We start from the raw sequence: 18,344 nt of genomic DNA on the forward strand, positions 1-18,344 counted from the left end.
ACGTTTTTACGCGGCGTGCGTCGTGACGTCACAGACGTTACCATTTTAAGAATATCCGGCTGAGACAGATCCAGCCTGCGGCCAGAAGCAGTGGTCGGTGGAAGAGCAGCATTAATGGGACGCAGGACTTGAGCTCCACTGTATTTTGAGATGTAGTAGATTGTATGGTAAGTCTTACTGGGCGACTGTTCGAGATCGACACCTACATGCTGGGTTAGGCGGAAAAATCGCCGCTCTTCTCCCATGGTTGTGTAGCGTTGGTTATTAGCAGCTAACGTTAGCAACCGTCTGCTCACAACATCAGCCCACAGCTTCACATTTAGTTGAAATGGGCATTTGGGCTGTTGTTACTTCACGTGTGTCTGTAGCTTAATGTGGAAACCACCTTAGCCAGAGTCTGTTCTTCTGCTTTAACATTTGAACAAAGTAAGCTAACGTTAACCAGCTGTAAATACAATAGAGGTCTGCTACTGGTAGGGAAGGGTTCAGTCGCCTCCTGGCGGCTTACGTTTGTTTTTCAAACAGAATGGATGGCTACGATCAATTGGGAACAAAAGTCCGAAGGACAACATTATATTATGATTCCACATGTAGTACTGTGCTGTTTTGTCCATCGCCATAAGTGAGTGAATCCATTTGGTTGAGGATTGAGACTAAGTCAATCAACACCAGCTCTGGTCTGGGTTAGTTAATTATTGCTAAAATACATCAGAAAGACTGACGCTGTCTGTCATGGAATGAGGTGGAATCACTGTTTATTTCTGACTCTTCTTTTATTCACTCTTCTTTTATTCAATGTCAGAAAAGGCCCCCTCCCCACTCTTTTTTTTTTTTAAATTCAGCTCACCCCCCCACCCACCCACCCAAAACAAAACAAAAAAAAACAGCTGTGAATGAATTCGTAGCTCAATATTTCCAGTCAAGCACTGAGCTGAAAGCTGCTGTTGTTTGACTTAGTCCAAATCCTGCTTCACTAACTCTGGAAGTGGATTTTCTGCCCTCACTGAAAAATATTCATTTGCTGTAGGCTTATTGTAGTCAAGGTATGCAAGCTACTTAGGGTTAGGATTAACAGATACTCATTAACAGGATAACGGTTAGAATCGTTACACCCCTACTAACAATCCTGTGGTTGGGATTCCATGTTTTCACAATGATTGTCACATGATGCGGCATGCTTTATATAGATATCAAATGATCAAATTCATAATCTCAGCCAAAGAGTTGAGAGCTGCAATGTGGATCAGTGCTTGTTTATTTTTGTTTGCTGTGCAGACATTTTGAAAAGGCGTATCTGCTAATCCTAACAACCCTTATTAGCTTGCATTGAAGTTTGCATTTGTTGCTTGGTACAGTGGTATTAATCTCAATTCAACAGTATTGTCACGCTATTAAAATTTGTGACATTTGGCATACTAAAATGTGTTGATTTTACTTGTGCTTTATGTGTAAGAATGTGCCTGTAGCAACAGATAAGGCTCTTGTGATATACATGGTCAAATGTTTGGTTTTCTTCTGAATATAAAATCTGCTGCCAGTCTGAAATTCCTTTTCCTCTACGCATACCAGTGGTTGGCCAAAAGCAGCACTGCACTCTGTTCTTCAGATACTTTTGTAGCTGGTTTTATACATGATCCTGGATCTGTTGGTTCTTGGAAAGTGGTGTAGAACTTATCGATGGCAACTAGGACTGCAAAAACTAATCAATGAAATCAATAAAATTGATTATTAAAATAGTTGGCAACAGATGTATTTATCAATTAGTTGGCTCTAGTCATGTAGTTGCAACAGCCCATGGTGACATAGTGAGCAGTCTCAGGAGACACAATGGAGTTTGGACTGAAACATTGATTCATGCTGGGAATTTGACTCCATGCCAGGCCACTCTAAATGTGAATGATATTTCTGGATAGGCAGGGCGACAGTTGCTATGTGTGCCACAGAGAGACGCTATGACGTTTTGACTTTTTCGGCACTGCGACGAGAGTGAAAGTCGTGCTTGATGCAAGGATTCTGAGAGGTTCGTCAACTTATCCTGCTGCTATATTATCACCTGTAAGCTACAGGGTAACGTTCTGGTGCCCCTCACAGCCTGCCCGCCACGGGCTCGCACAACGACACTACCAAGGCTTTTTACAGGGGAGCTCTTAGGAGAAAAGTTTGGCTAATATCCAGTCCATGTTCCTCGCTATAATGTCTAGCAATGTTCAAGTGGATGTCTGAAAGCATGTCATTTCATTAGGGTTAAATTCTAGAAAACACGTGGCTTTTTTTATGTAATAACCCTTCAGATCTGTTTAAATGTCACAAAAAGATAATTAGTTTTATTTTTTATTATGTATGTATGATCCTCCTCAATTATTGTTCATATTTGACACTAAGATGTAACATAATTGACCAGTTAATTATTGAGATAGTTGTAGCAGCCATATTGGAAACCATTTCAAACCTATTCAGGTGTTTGGTTTCTGGTTTATTAAAAGTAAACAACAGGAAGTCAGTTCATCTGTAAATGTACTGTTCTTATGTGAGTAATTCAGTGATATCAGACCAACTTCGTTACAAGTATACATGGTTGAATGCCCCAAGGATTGGGTGAGCATTCCTATGGAAGACCCTATCTGGGTTCTATCTAGTCTCCAAAGATGAGGTTATCAGACTGTGCCGTCACAAATCTCTAGGGCCTCAAGACAAGACCACTCTCCAACACTAACCTATCAAAGTGCTCATCCCACGGTTTCACAGACACCCCTAGAGAATAGGCAAAATGCTGAGCATCCGGTTGGGTTAGGGTTGGCTAAGACTCAGGTAGAGTTGGATTCTACAGGACAGCTCAAGCCACATATTTACAATGACTGTCAGTGTTCCTGCTGTTCAAACTGGTTGTCGTGGTACCTCAAATAGCTGGACACATATAATATCCCAAGTTCCTTCCTGTTCTCTCCTCACTATCCTACTATTAGTTACTTTAACCTAAGGAGAAATGCAACAAGCATAATCTTATTTATGTCTTCATTCTCTTCAATAGCTCAATGATGAGGGTCTGGCTTATCTGTTGTTCGCATACACATGCAGAGCAAAGTAGAGAGTGATAGAAACCAGAGTTGAAGTCCTTACAGTGGAGTGGAGAAAAAAAAAAAAGATGTAATGTTGACATTTTTCAAACGCACCCTCTCAATCATGGTGATTTGTTGCATTAGGCACACAACACCGAGAAGGCTCGGCTGTCTGTTCCAGCTTCCCAGAACCAACCTGCTCTTGAGGCACTTTTGGACAAAACAGTTCTAGGGAATCTAGGAACTCCCCCACTGAGGAATGGACCAGAGAACTATAGACCTTAAGGGAACCTTTCTGTTTGCATCCACATCATCAATAGGAATGTTGAAGTAACAGCAACAAGCTAATCGTTGGAATTGCAACTTCTTGAATCAACATTAACATGGGTCACTCATGGTTCCTATTGTACTGAGTAGGAGTATGATTTCAAAAAGCCCCCAGAATAGTGTTCTAAGAACTAATATAGTTCTCATTTGCTGTGGTAAATTCTAAAAAGGCAGAATTTCTTACTAAGATTCTCAGAAATATGAAAAAATTCCTCTGGTCCAAAAGCATCTTTAGGATCATGCACCCCAACACATTTAAGCAAACTAACCTAGTAAGTCTCAAGCCTACCACAAGAAAACTATTCATTGGCCCATCCTGTTCCATTCTTGATTAAATGGTACCATTTCACTAAGGAGGGAATAATTTATAGTGGACTGTTGACATCTTAACAGACAGAAAGAAGTGGGTGTTACAACAACATAATTGGTGTGCACTGCACACAGGTTTCTACCACCATTTGAGAAGTGCATCCGGCTCTGAAACAATTCAGTTTTCAGATTCTGTTTTCTTACAATGAAGGTGATATGTTTAAGTCATACCAGTGTTTCCCCTATTCATCACAAGCCCTGGCTGATTCTGCTCTGCCAAAGTGCTGTTCATGCTATGCAATTTACATAGACACAGCATTACAGTTCCAATGTACTACCAGTACAAAACTACCAATCACAGATGTGTGATTAAAACTCTGGAAAGACTTGTAGTCTAAAAAAATGACTGTTTAGTGAAACCATCGCTGTTTTTTTTTTTTTTTTTTTTTTTTGTTTCCATAGGTCCTATTTGAAGGCTGCAATCTGAAACCCTTCAGTTGCACAGAGAAGCTGCCCATTGCACCTCTAGTCTTTCAGTCTCTCGTGGCGTTCTCAGGATATTACTTTTTCCATGCAGCTTTGGTAATAGATAAGAAAACCACTAGGGAGACAGAGTAGAAATCCCTACTCTAACACAGATGGCCAGAATGTGTGTGGAAAAAATATTATGACTCTTTCATACATAGTGACACACAAAGTGCTGTTACAGAGGCAACACTCTGAAATACATATTTGATAACTGAAATTGTCATAATGTTGAGTAAAATTATGCAGTGCTATTGTGGATTCAGAAAGTATTCAGTTTTTTTTATGTTGCAGCCTGATACTGTTTAAATTCATTTTTTCTAATTAATTAGGAATGTCTGTACATTTATTACAAAGGGAAAACTGCACTATCACATTTAAATAACTATTCAGATCCTTTACTCAGTATTTAGTTGAAGCACCTTTGGCAGCAATTACAGCCTGGAGTCTTTTTGGGTATGACACAAAAAGCTTTGCACACCTGCAATCAGGGATTTTCTGCTATACTTCTTTGCAAATCCTCTCAAGCTCAGTCAGGTTGCAGGAGGACTGTCGGTGGATGGCCACTTTGAGCTTTCTCCAGAGAAGTTTGACAGGGTTCAAGTCAGGGCTCTGGCTGGGTCACTCTAGGACATTCACACAGTTGTCCCAAAACCACTCCTGTGTTGTCTTGGCTGTGTATTAAGGGTCTTAGTCATGTTGGAAGGTGCACCTTTGGCCCAGTCTGAGGTTCTGAACACTTGGGAACAGGTTTTCATTGAGAATATCTCTGTACTTCGCTCCATTCAGCTTTCCCTCAACCCTGACCAGTCTCATGATGCTGTCACCACCATGCTTCACTGCTGGAATGGTATTGGGCAGCTGATGAGAGGTGCCTGGTTTCCCCCAGATATAACGTTTATAACTGAGGCCACAGTTCGATCTTGGTCTTATATCAGACCAGAGAATCTTGTTCCTCACAGTCTGAGAGTTCTTCAGTTTTTTTTTTGCAAACTCCTTGCAGCTTTTATGTGTTTTGCACTGAGCATAGGCCTCTGTCTGGCCACCCTGCCATAAATCCCAGATTAGTGGAGGGTTGCGGTGATGGTTGTTCTTCTGGAACTTTGTCCCATCAGGATCTCTGGAGCTCAGAGTGACCATCAGGTTCTTGGTCACCTCGCTTACTAAGGTCTTTCTCTCATGATTGCTCAGTTTGGCTGGGTGACCATCTTTTAGAAGAGTTCTGGTTGTGCCAATTATAGTCTAAAAATTAGTCTATGAAGAACATAGGCTAGATATAACAACAAGCCAAAGTGCATTCGAAAATTAATTTATCCGTGTCAAGTACCAAGTACCAAAATGTTTGTCTTGCCCCTGCACAACCTTTTCTCCAAGGCATTTATTGGACTACTCAAGTAGTATTGGTTTTTTTTTTTTTTGGTTTTTTTTTAATATTTGGATCTAATACAATACCTCTAAAAGCAATGCCTGTTTACCAGAGGCAGGCAGGTTGCAACCTTTTATTTAACTTAGGTTTTGACTATGAGGCCAGGTTAGATCATAGGGGTTGTCCCTTTTAGACTGACTGCAGATTTGGGTAACTGTATTGGTTTGAAAGGGACGAGAAATTTAAATGTGTTGGAGTCTTGTAATCCAGAGGACTTACAGTGGGTACGGAAAGTATTCAGACCCCTTTAAATGTTTCACTCTTTGTGTCATTGCAGCCATTTGCCAAAATCAAAAAAGTTCATCTTATTTCTCATTAATGTTCACTCAGCATCCCATCTTGACAGAAAAAAACAGAAATGTAGAAATTTTTGCAAATTTATTAAAAAAGAAAAACTGAAATATCACATGGTCATAAGTATTCAGACCCTTTGCAGTGACATTCATATTTAACTCACATGCTGTCCATTTCTTCTGATCCTCCTTGAGATGGTTTTGCTCCTTCATTGGAGTCCAGCTGTGTTTAATTAAACTGATTGGACTTGATTAGAAAAGGCACACACCTGTCTATATAAGACCTTACAGCTCACAGTGCATGTCAGAGCAAATGAGAATCATGAGGTCGAAGGAACTGCCCAAGGAGCTCAGAGACAGAATTGTGGCAAGGCACAGATCTGGCCAAGGTTACAAAAGAATTTCTGCAGCACTCAAGGTTCCTAAGAGCACAGTGGCCTCCATAATCCTCAAATGGAAAAAGTTTGGGACGACCAGAACTCTTCCTAGACCTGGCCGTCCAGCCAAACTGAGCAATTGTGGGAGAAGAGCCTTGGTGAGAGGTAAAGAAGAACCCAAAGATCACTGTGGCTGAGCTCCAGAGATGCAGTAGGGAGATGGGAGAAAGTTCCACAAAGTCAACTATCACTGCAGCCCTCCACCAGTCGGGGCTTTATGGCAGAGTGGCCCGATGGAAGCCTCTCCTCAGTGCAAGACCCATGAAAGCCCGCATAGAGTTTGCCAAAAAACACATTAAGGACTCCCAGACTATGAGAAATAAGATTCTCTGGTCTGATGAGACCAAGATTGAACTTTTTGGCGTTAATTCTAAGCAGTATGTGTGGAGAAAACCAGGCACTGCTCATCACCTGTCCAATACAATCCCTACAGTGAAACATGGTGGTGGGAGCATCATGTTGTGGGGGTGTTTTTCAGCTGCAGGGACAGGACGACTGGTTGCAATTGAAGGAAAGATGAATGTGGCCAAGTACAGAGATATCCTGGAAGAAAACCTCTTCCAGAGTGCTCAGGACCTCAGACTGGGCCTAAGGTTCACCTTTTAACAGGACAATGACCCTAAGCACACAGTTAAAATAACAAAGCAGTGGCTTCGGAACAACTCTGTGACCGTTCTTGACTGGCCCAGCCAGAGCCCTGACCTAAACCCAATTGAGCATCTCTGGAGAGACCTGAAAATGGCTGTCCACCAACGTTCACCATCCAACCTGACAGAACTGGAGAGGATCTGCAAGGAAGAATGGCAGAGGATCCCCAAATCCAGGTGTGAAAAACTTGTTGCATCATTCCCAAGAAGACTCATGGCTGTACTAGCTCAAAAGGGTGCTTCTACTCAATACTGAGCACAGGGTCTGAATACTTATGACCATGTGATATTTCAGTTTTTCTTTTTTAATAAATTTGCAAAAATTTCTACATTTCTGTTTTTTTCTGTCAAGATGGGGTGCTGAGTGTACATTAATGAGAAATAAAATGAACTTTTTTGATTTTGGCAAATGGCTGCAATGACACAAAGAGTGAAAAATTTAAAGGGGTCTGAATACTTTCCGTACCCACTGTATATATAATACTTCTTACTGCATGTATCCCTGGGGATGGAGTGAAAATTTTGACTCATTAAGTGGAATCTAAACCCCATCCACTCAAGACATGCAGCCAAAATTCTTTTCAACAGGACAGCAAGCTATAAACTTAAGAGTTGGTTATCTTGACCACAGGTTTAAGGAGAGCTAGTTCAGATACACAGTTCAAAAGACATTCAGACTTCTTCAGTTTTTCTATACTTATATGTTGTAGATTTACTTTTAAATTGATAAATGGTTTTGCCCGTCACTTCACACTCAATAACCCATGATGACAATTTGAAAATATTTGTTTTGTTTGTGTTAGTTTTCCTTGATATGTGTATGGCTAGATTGGAGTACAGCTGTGGCAGATCAAATTGATTGCATATATCTTGGAAAGATGCACACATATAAGGATCCAGGATTTACACTGTGTCAGGACAAAAACCAAACTATAAAGCCTCTCTGTAATATGTTAGTACAGGAGAATACAGTGGCCTCAGTAACTGTGAAGTGGGTGAACCTTGGAACCATCAGGACTCTTTCTAGAGTTGGCTGTCAAACCGAGTAACCAGACAAAAATGTCTTTAATCAAGGAGGTAACCAGGATCCCAGTGGTCACTCTAAGAGAGTTTTGTGATTCCTCTGCAGAGATGGGAGAAACTACCAGAATGAGACAACCATCTCGGGCACATTCAACCAATCGGGGCTTTATGGTAGAGAGGCCAGATGGAAGAGACTCGTGTGTAGAGTCTGTGAGCCACAGCATTCCCACTTTCAAAACAGCATTTAAAGGAGCTTTAAAATAATGATTATCTGGGCTGATGAGGCTAAAATTCAACTCTTTGGGCAGAACTCCAAGCACTATGCTATTGGTGGCAGTACAGACAGTTTCAAGTGTCAGGGTCAGAATTGGAGAAGGATAAATATTCAGTCATATACAGATATAATTGATGAAAATGTGGGCCAATCGTTCACCATGACAGTGACCTAAAGCCATAAAACCAAGACAAGTCTGGAGTGTCTTTGGATCAAATCTTTGATGATCCTCAAGTGACCTCTTGCCCACAGGTCAAGTATAGCTTCAGTTTTATTGGTATTGTCTGCTGCATTTCCCCTAAAAGTGGGTACAGTGTCTAAAGCTAGTGCCAATTTTTCTAACACTACCTAAATGATATGTCTGTGAAGATTCTCAGTCGTCCAGGTGAAGTTATCTAGATGCAGTAGTTGAGTCGAAACATTTCACCTAGCCTGAATAGGTTGGAATGAAACTAACTTGGAGGATAAATATTGAGACTTCTAACCAACTCTAACAACATTTCTAGATACCTAAACGGTAAAGACTCTTGAAAGCAAGAACTTGCGATACACACCAGTTATCATGCTGATAATGTCACCCTTCCAGAGTGCTAAGAATAAACATGATTTCAGTCAATTTGTTTTTATGCTTATCTTGGAATCAGAAGGAACCCAGAGACAAGGTAGTCATCCGGGGTACTTATTACAGCAACTACATACCTGATCACAGCAGTGACTCAGTGAATGAATCTACCCACAGAAGAAATGATTGAAGATGACACTTATGCAGTTATTTGCTAATTTTGAGGGAATTTGAGGAACAGTTGTAGCTGTAGGAAGAAGTGTTTGGGAGTTGTGGATCTAGTAGAATGTACATGTTCATCCCTTTCAAAATAAATGGCTCATAAAATTAAGGGATAATCCCAAGTAAGTTAAATTGCAGTCCATTTAGGAAGCACGTGATCTTCAATCATTTTTACCTGCTTTGGTGCAAATGAAAGGTGCAATAAAGAGGCAAAAAAGACCTGTAAAAAGGGTATGGTTTTCCATGTGATGGCCACACGCAAACACTCTCTCCATATCCTTTCTGATTCTTGTCAAGTTCTGGTATCTGCTCCTTTGTACAAGGGTGAACTAGTGGAACATGGCAAGAGCTCTAGAAAATGATCTCTAGCAGACAATGGTGTGCATGATTCTGGCCAAACTGTCAATAACAGACTCCATGAGGCTAAGGAGATGGCCTGATGTCCTCTAGTATGACCTGTACTCACAGTCCAGCACCATGCAGCTCAGTTGGCATTTGATAGAGAATACAGAACTGGCAGGTCCACGGATGGCACCCCATTCTCTTCACAGATGAGACCAGGTTCACACTGAGTACAGGCATGAAGGAGTCTGGAGATATCATGATGAATGTTGCCTGTAAGATCTTTAAGCATGGTCGGTTTGGTGGAGGCTTAGTGATAGTCTTAGGAGACATCCTTGGAGGGCTGACACAAACTTCCATGACATAACCAATGGTACAATGTCTGCTGTGGGGTACCAGGGTGGGATCCTCAGAGATTGTCAGACCTTACACTGGTGCATTGGGCTCTGGTGCATTCACTGACTTTCATGTTTCCTTTACCTAAGTTCAATTGAGCACCTATGGCAAACTAAATCTACACATTAAAGGAGTCTGACACCTTCTGAAGCCATCACTACAGTAAAAGCATGCAGTGTTGACTGTAAGTACTCCTCTCATCAGTTCACTTTAGCTATTTTAATATTGTCTTTATCAGTTAACAAGCATTCAACAGAGAAAAGAAAATTCCAAAATATTTTGTATAGCAGGCAATGGTGTGCATGATTCTGGCCAAGAACTATTGATGAAGTACAAGCACTATTGAGCTAGTTACCCAGACTTACTATGTTGGTAGTCTTAAAGCCATGAAAAGATGTGAAGGTAGCAGATCTTCAGCTACTTGTAACTCTGTGAAGCCAGTATCTGAAAGTAATGTCCCCTGCTAATGTGGTTTAAAGGAGGTAGCGCTCCAAGCACTCCTCAAGTTCTTTTTTTTTGTTTGTTTGTTTTTTTTTTTTTTTCCTCCCCCACATTCTCATATCTGTTGCTGTCCATGTTCACTCCTGCACTGCTCAGATCACCTCTGTGTCTGTGATCAATGCCTGGATCAAGTTTTGTATGATGTATGACAGTATAATTTTAAACACAGACGGTAAAAGTAAAGATCATTTTATATTCAGTATTTCTTTATTTACACATTGTATCATATTCTGCTCTCTCACTTTCAAAACGAAAACCATGTCCATAGACTCAAAGTAGCACAGGTCTTTGTTTTTATCCATCTCCTTGTCATTGTGCATAACACCTTTGGCCATTTCTGTTTCCAAACAAAGCATCAGGAGCATGGTTTATCACAGGTTCCAGATGATTCGCTGGTTAGGATGATTACATCAAAGTATGCCCGACCAGTCAGCACAGTATAGTCAAAATTCATACCATACTGCAAATTCATACTGGTGCACTACTGGTACTGTTTATACCACCCGCCCCTACAAGAGCGATGCACAAATCAACTTTTTGCCTGATACTCAGCTACATGGCATATATCTGAGAATGCTGTAGTGCTTTCTTTTCACTTTATTAAAAATAACTACATAGGAATCACTGGAGTCCATTTTATGTGGTAAAAGGCCAAAGAATGTTGATGTTGTGATTTAATAAATATAACTGATAGAAGAAACATTTGATTTTATATCATCAACAAATAAACTGACCAATTAGATAATGGCTAATACCATCCATCCATCATCTATACCGTCCTTATTCCTAACCATGGTCCCAGGGATCTGCTGGAGCCTATCCCAACTCTCTTTGGGTGAAAGGCAGGGGTCCACCCTGGGCAGGTCCCCAGTCCATCACAGGGCCACATAGAGACAAACAACCTCACACACTCACACTCAATCCTATGGGCAATTTAGAGTCACCAATCAACCTGACATACATGTTTTTGGACTGTGGAAACTGGCATACCACAGGGAGAACATGCAAACTCCACACAGAAAGGTCGGGAACCTACGAACTTCTTGCTGTGAGGCAACAGTGCTAACCACTCAGCCACCATGCTGCCCATGGCCAATACCCATGAGCTTACTATGGTCAGTACATGTACTGATGATGATTCTGGGCATCAGATGAATATAGCCCTAGTGGTTGAAGGAGGTACTATGATCCAACAAGAGCAGGACTGAAATAAGGCCAGAATTTCAATGAATAACCTGAAGTCTTAGTTTAAAAGTTTGGATGTAGACAACCTTTTGTTCTGTAAGTGACAACTATGTCTGCTGTAAGTAGCCATCAACTAAATAGAACGGTGACAGGAGCAACTCACTGGTTTAATGGGATTAAAAAAGAAAATAGTATACATGCTTGTTGTTGAAGGCAATGCTTGCCCAATGTTTTTTGATGATAAAATGGGGTTTCATGAAACATTTATCCTGTGCTTGCTACAAAAATCCTTTTTTAAAAGAATATAATTTTGGGATTCTTGATTTGATATGTTTTTTTTTATTCCCCCACCCCTAGGTGCTGATACAACATGGAAAATCTCAGCTGAGTTTTTATAACCAGCCTAATGGGAATGGACATACTGATACAAATATGGAAACTACTTTTTTGGGTATCCAGATAGCGTTTTACTCATCCTTGCAGATCAAAAAGTGATGCCATCAGCACATGGACAAAATATTGTCATGGAAAAGCAGAAATCAGTGAGTAGTGCTGCTTCATCACAGGTTGGTGGAGAATCAAGTACCTTCATCTGCACCGAGTGTGGTGATGGGTTCACTCAGTATTCTAATTTATTGGCACACATGGCCATTCATGGACCTTTGGAATCATTTTCCTTTGATGGATCATCCAATGGCTTTGAAGTCCCTCGAGAGTATGTGCTACAAGAAAATGGTACACTGACAGTTGTGAATGGCTTGGTGCAGTCACATTCTTTTGGGAAACCGGTATCTCCTGGAGTTCTTCCATCGCATTTCCCATCCAACATTAAACCGTTGTCACCAACTTTAAGGCCACAGCCTTCCTCTCACAAAGATTTGTTCAGGCCAAGGCAGTTGGAGTTTACATTGGACAAGTCTCGCCAGGGCCATTACCGTTGTGAAATATGTAGCAGATCATTTAACAGCCTACAGGGTTTACATCGACATCAGCAATATCGAAACACAGAGCGAGGTTACAAATGTACTCTGTGCTGTAAGATCTTCGAGGGTAGACAGGACCTCAAAAAACACCTCGAAGACCATGCCAATGAAAGGTTTTACTGCTGTGGTCATTGTGGTAAACGATTCCTTAAAGTGGAGGCGCTGAGTGCTCATCAAAAAGAAAACCACCTTTCTCCCAAGGCTACATCTTTGGGTAAATCAGAGAATAAGCAGGAGAAAAAGTTTGAAAAAACCTATTCTTGTAGGAAATGCAAATTAATATTTTTCTGGATGTCAGATTTCCAGACACATTCACTGTACCATTGCAAAGGGAAAGAGCGTCACGCTAGTTTTGAATCTGAATTGGAAGTTGAAGTGAACTCTAAAAACCTGGACACACCACTTGAATACTGCCACAGCAATGGAACACCTGTTGAGCTCAAGAATGGTGATAGTAAAATCTTTAGGGATGCTGGTGGTGAGATTGATACTGAATATTCTTTTACACCATACAGATGTGGTTTATGTGGTGATCGTTTCCAAAAGTTAACAGCTCTAAAAGAGCATCATATCACACATCAAACGCAGGAGGAAATAGATCAGCTGAATCAAGAATCACAAAGAACTTTTAAGCGTAGAATGTCGCCTAAAGGTAGACGTAGACGGGGTAATCCAAATGGCAAGTTGCACCCTTGCAAGCACTGCCATCGTGTGTTTAATCATTCAAGTAGTTTATCTCGACACATGAGATACCATAAGGGTACTATGCACACATGTTCATTTTGTGGCAGACATTTTCCACAGCGTTGTGATTTAAGAAGGCATGTAGCCATGTATCACAAAGCTGAACTGGAAAAGAAACCAGGTTTTAAACACTTGTATACAGCTCCACAAAATGGTCCCGCTCCCAATTCTCTTAATGGTGAGAAAACCCCGAGCTCTCCTGATGAGAAAACCAAGAACTCCTCTGATACTGAGCAAATATCCTCACCAGAACAGGCTTCAAAGAACCAGTCAGTAAAAGTGGGCAGAGTTAACTACAAGTGTCAGGAATGTGGAAAGAGATTTGGGCTGTTATGTGTGTACCAACGGCACTTGCGCTATCACAAAAAGGAACCTAGTAAGTGCCCCCAATGTCCAGCTCAGTTTAGGAATTCTGTATCCCTTGAGCTTCACCTTCAAAATCACCCAAACACTGGAGAAGCAGATGACATTGGACAAACATCTCATTGCACTGATACCAGTGGGGACCCAGTTCTAGAAAAAGGGAATCCAGAGGACATAGAGGATGACTATATGGACCATATTCAGAATGATAGGGGAAATTCTTCAGAGGTTCTTTATGAATGCACTGAATGCACCGAGACATTCTCATGCTTGGAGACATTTCTTCAGCACCAGACTTCTCATGGCTCAGAAAACAACGGGTAATTATCATGTCCAACCCATTTGTCATTTTTATTATCCTTTTTTTTTTTTTTTTTAAACTTTTGAATGCAAATACTTAAGTACTGTTTAGGATCAGTGTAATCAATCAATGTAAAGTTTGTTTCTAAAGGTTATTTTACATAACCTCTTTGGTGTGAGGAGAAATTATTAAATTATGTTCATTGATAAATAAATTTGTAACTAGTAGAAATCAGGACATAAAATGTGGGTATGGATCATACCAAATGACTTTTGAATTTTTATCAAACAAAAAAAAAAAAGACAACTCCAACCTATATCTGATGTTGGTAAAATGCACGTTTAAACCTTTTCCACATGCTATGGATATAGTTAACTTGAAATTCATATTCTTGTCAAGCTAAGATGCATATGTTGCTTTTTATTGTATGTTTGCCAATGCTGTTTTTGATACTCTACTGCATTATTCAGTTTCATTTGCAAATATGTGATTTTCAGATTTCCTTTAATGTGTTATGTATATCTTACTTTTGCACTTGTTAATATTGTCACTAATTAATTTTTTATTCTGTCATTAAAATGCACAGACAAGTTACTTTATGTGCTATCGGTTTTGCTTTTAAACAGTTAAAAAAAACTATATTTCTCTTCCTTTTACATGTTTTTAGCTGTTCTAGTTCATACTTTTATGAAACTACAGAGAGAAGGATTAAATGGGGAATTACTAATTGTGGGTCAGAAAAAACAATTACCTATTGTGATTTTTGCACTCACAGTCTGTGAGCAGTCATTCCTATAATTGGTTCAGTATTGGTACTTCCATACCCTTCCATGCTAATCTGTCTACACTGACTCCTCATAGTACTATCCTCTAGTATTCCTTTAGAGAAATGTAGGCACGACTGTAAATTGCTCCAGAACATCTCATTCCCTTGGTGTTTCATAGCCTGCAGAACTATGAACGAGGTTTAAACACCTTTTCGCTGACCACCAGAGTGTTGGTCATCTTGGGTAAATTTGGAACTTTTGATCATACTTTTAAGATACAATGGGGGGAAGGCACAAATGGACTTGACAGGTTGACAACAGCTGCTATTGAGAAATGCACTTCACACTTACTAGTCAGTACCATCTGTCTTTGGATGTTTATATTAAAAACATATTCACAAATTGAAACTTTTCTGGTTCTTCAATTCTTTCTTTTGAAAATGTGTAGACAGTACCAATAATCTAGGACATTTCCATATGATGGTTATGAGACACATAAAGCATTTGAGCTAGATTTTATATAATGATGTTATATTGTTATAGGCCTGTACTTATGGGGGTGGGGGTGGGGGGGTGCATTCAAACCGTTTGATTCCCCACTATTGAATGTCAGCAATAGCTACATCCTTTGTCTCATCACGACTCTTGTCCTTTAATGACTGGCCGACCATTTCTGACATCAGTGTAATTAAATGTCATAAGGCCATGAGTCTGATGCTCAATGTACTTTAGGTAACTGTGAGAACACTTTCAGATTATGTGATGCTCTCAGTTTGCTGACAAGACCAAGAACTACTGGTCGAGGCTAGAAATGTTTAAGACATGATCATGTTACCAAGAAAAGATCCATAGAAAGACCAACCTTTGTGATGACAGTTATACATTCTGAGCAAGGTTAGAGGATCAGGCCAGAGCTAATTGATCAGAAAGTTGCAGGTAAGTACTGTGAGTTTCTCTTGGGCTGCTCAGAAAAATGCAACTAGATACACCTGTTGAGTCAGCTGTGGTGAACTGCTAAGTGTAGTGGATATCTATTCCATGTGCCTGCTCTAATGCACTTGGGTCAACTTTTTAGGAACCCTTTATAACCCTCTCAAAATATCAGCTCAGAATGTCAGAATGGTTTACCTTACCGTATTGGTGCTTTTTTTTAAGTGCAATTTCCCACCACAGAACATGTGGCCTAGAGGATCCAATCTTCACCTGAATTCATGCTGTACTTTATGTTACTGCCTTAACTTGTTGATCCCCTCTTGGTCTAACATACATTTGCATTATGAGCCAGGGGATCTAGACAAGTAGACAGGAGAGTGAAGAATGTTCATTTTTGTGATGTGGGTATCTTTTAATGATGATACCTTTGTTTTTTGTGAAATTAGCATGGAAGCTTTAGCCAGAACAGCAATGTAAACTGCAACAGGAACACACTGGAAAATCTCGCAGCTGAACATTGGCCACAAGCACAAGAAAATATGTGCCATGAAGACAAAGAGAATCCAGGAAGTCGTTTTCTGGAGCCACCACTGGAGATTCTCCTGCTTGCCAAACTGGTGGGATATCTGTTGGCACATCTGGTGCAGTGGGCACTTTTGTGTACAAAACCCAAATGTCCAACCGATTTTTGATTATGCCTATATTTTAGATGCCATGTCAACTGAGCATTACAGAATCTCATGCTACAGGAGGAAAAGGCAAGGCAATTCAAAAAATACATCAGCATGAAGTATTTAATGCCTGCCAGGACTACATACTCACCTTTGGGGCAGTCTGTGGAATTTCTGACTGTCTTCTGTATGGCAAATACATTCCTTGGGTCAAGAAAGTACTGCATGTATGAAGTTGACAATAGTACTCAGTCAGGATTCTCTGATCTACTTACAGATGATGTTATGATAACAAAAAAGTGTATATCACGTTCCATGGTGGTGCACCATTCATTCCTATGAAAAGTGCTGAGTTGGCTAAAAAGGTTTTCAGGAGCTTGGCGCATGCTAACTAGAGTTCTCCTGTCTCCAAGCCAGTTGACAGCATTGTCGTTTGAGACTTCCTCTAACCAAAGCAGCTGACTTCCTGTTGGAAGTCACATGAAATGTATATTTAAAAAAAGGATTTTTCCTGATTTTCTCAATTTTCTGGTCCCAACGGAGCCAATTCTAAGAACACAAAGCATCAATTCCAAATGTTGGTGATGTTCTTTTATGTTTGTCTTGTATGGGTCACGTTTGGGTCATGTGATGCAGCAATACTAGATCAGGCCTCTATACTAAAATTGCCTCACATTCTAGTGCTGTTCCCAGGGGCTTGTTATTAACCAAACTAGGCTAAAAATCAAATGCCAATTATTCATTGAACAGATGACCTCAGATGCATTCTTGCAATATGTAATCAGTAAAACCTGCTAGTGGAAATTCTGGACCTAAGGGACCTACTCCTTTTTATTTTCCTCACATACACCTTCATCACTTATTGTGCGTCCAAAGGAATGCATCATCTTGAAAGCGTGGAAACCAATGCTATTGTGCACTATTAAGTATGTTTGGACTTTTGAACTTGGTTGGGTGGCACCATAAAAAGTTTGTCTCTGGCATACCTCAACCTCCAACCTTCGACCTTGCAGAGACCACTTTTAAACAAGTACTGGTAACTTTGGGGAAATTCTAGTTGCATTAAAAGTTTTGCAATTGGGGGGCAAGCGTGTTACTCCCTTCATCCCAACACAGCATTTTACATCCAGTGTAGGAATGTGTGAAGAAAGTATGGTACTTCTACCATTTCTTAGGGTTGCAGACAGGTCCAGCATTCAATTTGTACAGTGGATCTTAACCTTGATGCTTTGTTTCAGAAAGAGTAGTTCCTGGTATTAAGAATCCCTACCGTCAGACAGATGAACAGAAATTAATGGGGCAAGATGAGTGTGTACAGGAACTGAGACTTTTTTTTTGTTTGTTTTTTATTGCACGCTGAATTGCACAAGAGAAGCAGTTATCGAACCAGTTCCATGTCCAAACCAATTGAGAGGTTTGTATGGTTGGACTGTTCCATATTCAGTACACACCTAAATAAATGTTACTGACCTGGAATCATTTACTCAGTGATCCACAGATTCTGAGGTGAAAGGAAAGGGAGTAAAGGGGGTGAAGGAGGTAGAAGTTAGTAAGTGCTCAAAGAACATAAGACAATTTAGAAGATCTTGTCAACCATTATGCCAAAATATATCTTGTGTGTGTGTGTGTGTGTGTGTGTAGGGGGTTCTTTTCTACAACTGTGTGTTTTTCCATGTGAACTGGTTCTAATGTGCCTCAGCCAAAGGGGGTTTAGTCTTAGATCAGCACAAGAAGACGACGCCATTTTGTAGCTGGTCTGGAACACAAAATGGTTGGAGGGACCTTGTTAACCCTTTAAAGGTGAACTAGTCCAACAGATAAGTAAGGACGCCTGGTGGAGTTTCCCCTGCAGCTCGGATGACACCCATGCAGCATCCACAGGGTGATACTGAAACTGCACATGGGAGCACTGCAGGAGGACTGCACAGAAACCGTCAGCACATGGAGCACCGCCTGTGCGCCACAGCGCGCGGGGGGTGCAGGAGCAGCTGCACCACAGACGAGGCAACCGCGGCGCAGTCTCCCGGAAGGTGTCACGCTCTAGCAGTGACAGCCAT

The 18,344-nt window shown here is 40.6% G+C and overlaps 1 protein-coding gene across 1 annotated transcript; it reads left to right on the forward strand.

Annotated features, from left to right (window-relative positions):
• The first annotated feature begins 46 nt into the window (after nucleotides 1-46).
• LOC113122254 (zinc finger protein 2 homolog) lies at nucleotides 47-14,232 on the forward strand. The gene is made up of 2 exons (XM_026293454.1): nucleotides 47-167; nucleotides 11,883-14,232. The coding sequence occupies exon 2, from the start codon at nucleotides 12,020-12,022 to the stop codon at nucleotides 13,937-13,939; it is 1,920 nt and encodes a 639-aa protein (XP_026149239.1). The 5' UTR covers nucleotides 47-167; nucleotides 11,883-12,019; the 3' UTR covers nucleotides 13,940-14,232.
• Nucleotides 14,233-18,344: the final 4,112 nt, after the last annotated feature.

This window comes from Mastacembelus armatus, chromosome 16 (assembly GCF_900324485.2).
Source record: "Mastacembelus armatus chromosome 16, fMasArm1.2, whole genome shotgun sequence".
Taxonomy (NCBI): Eukaryota; Metazoa; Chordata; class Actinopteri; order Synbranchiformes; family Mastacembelidae; genus Mastacembelus; species Mastacembelus armatus.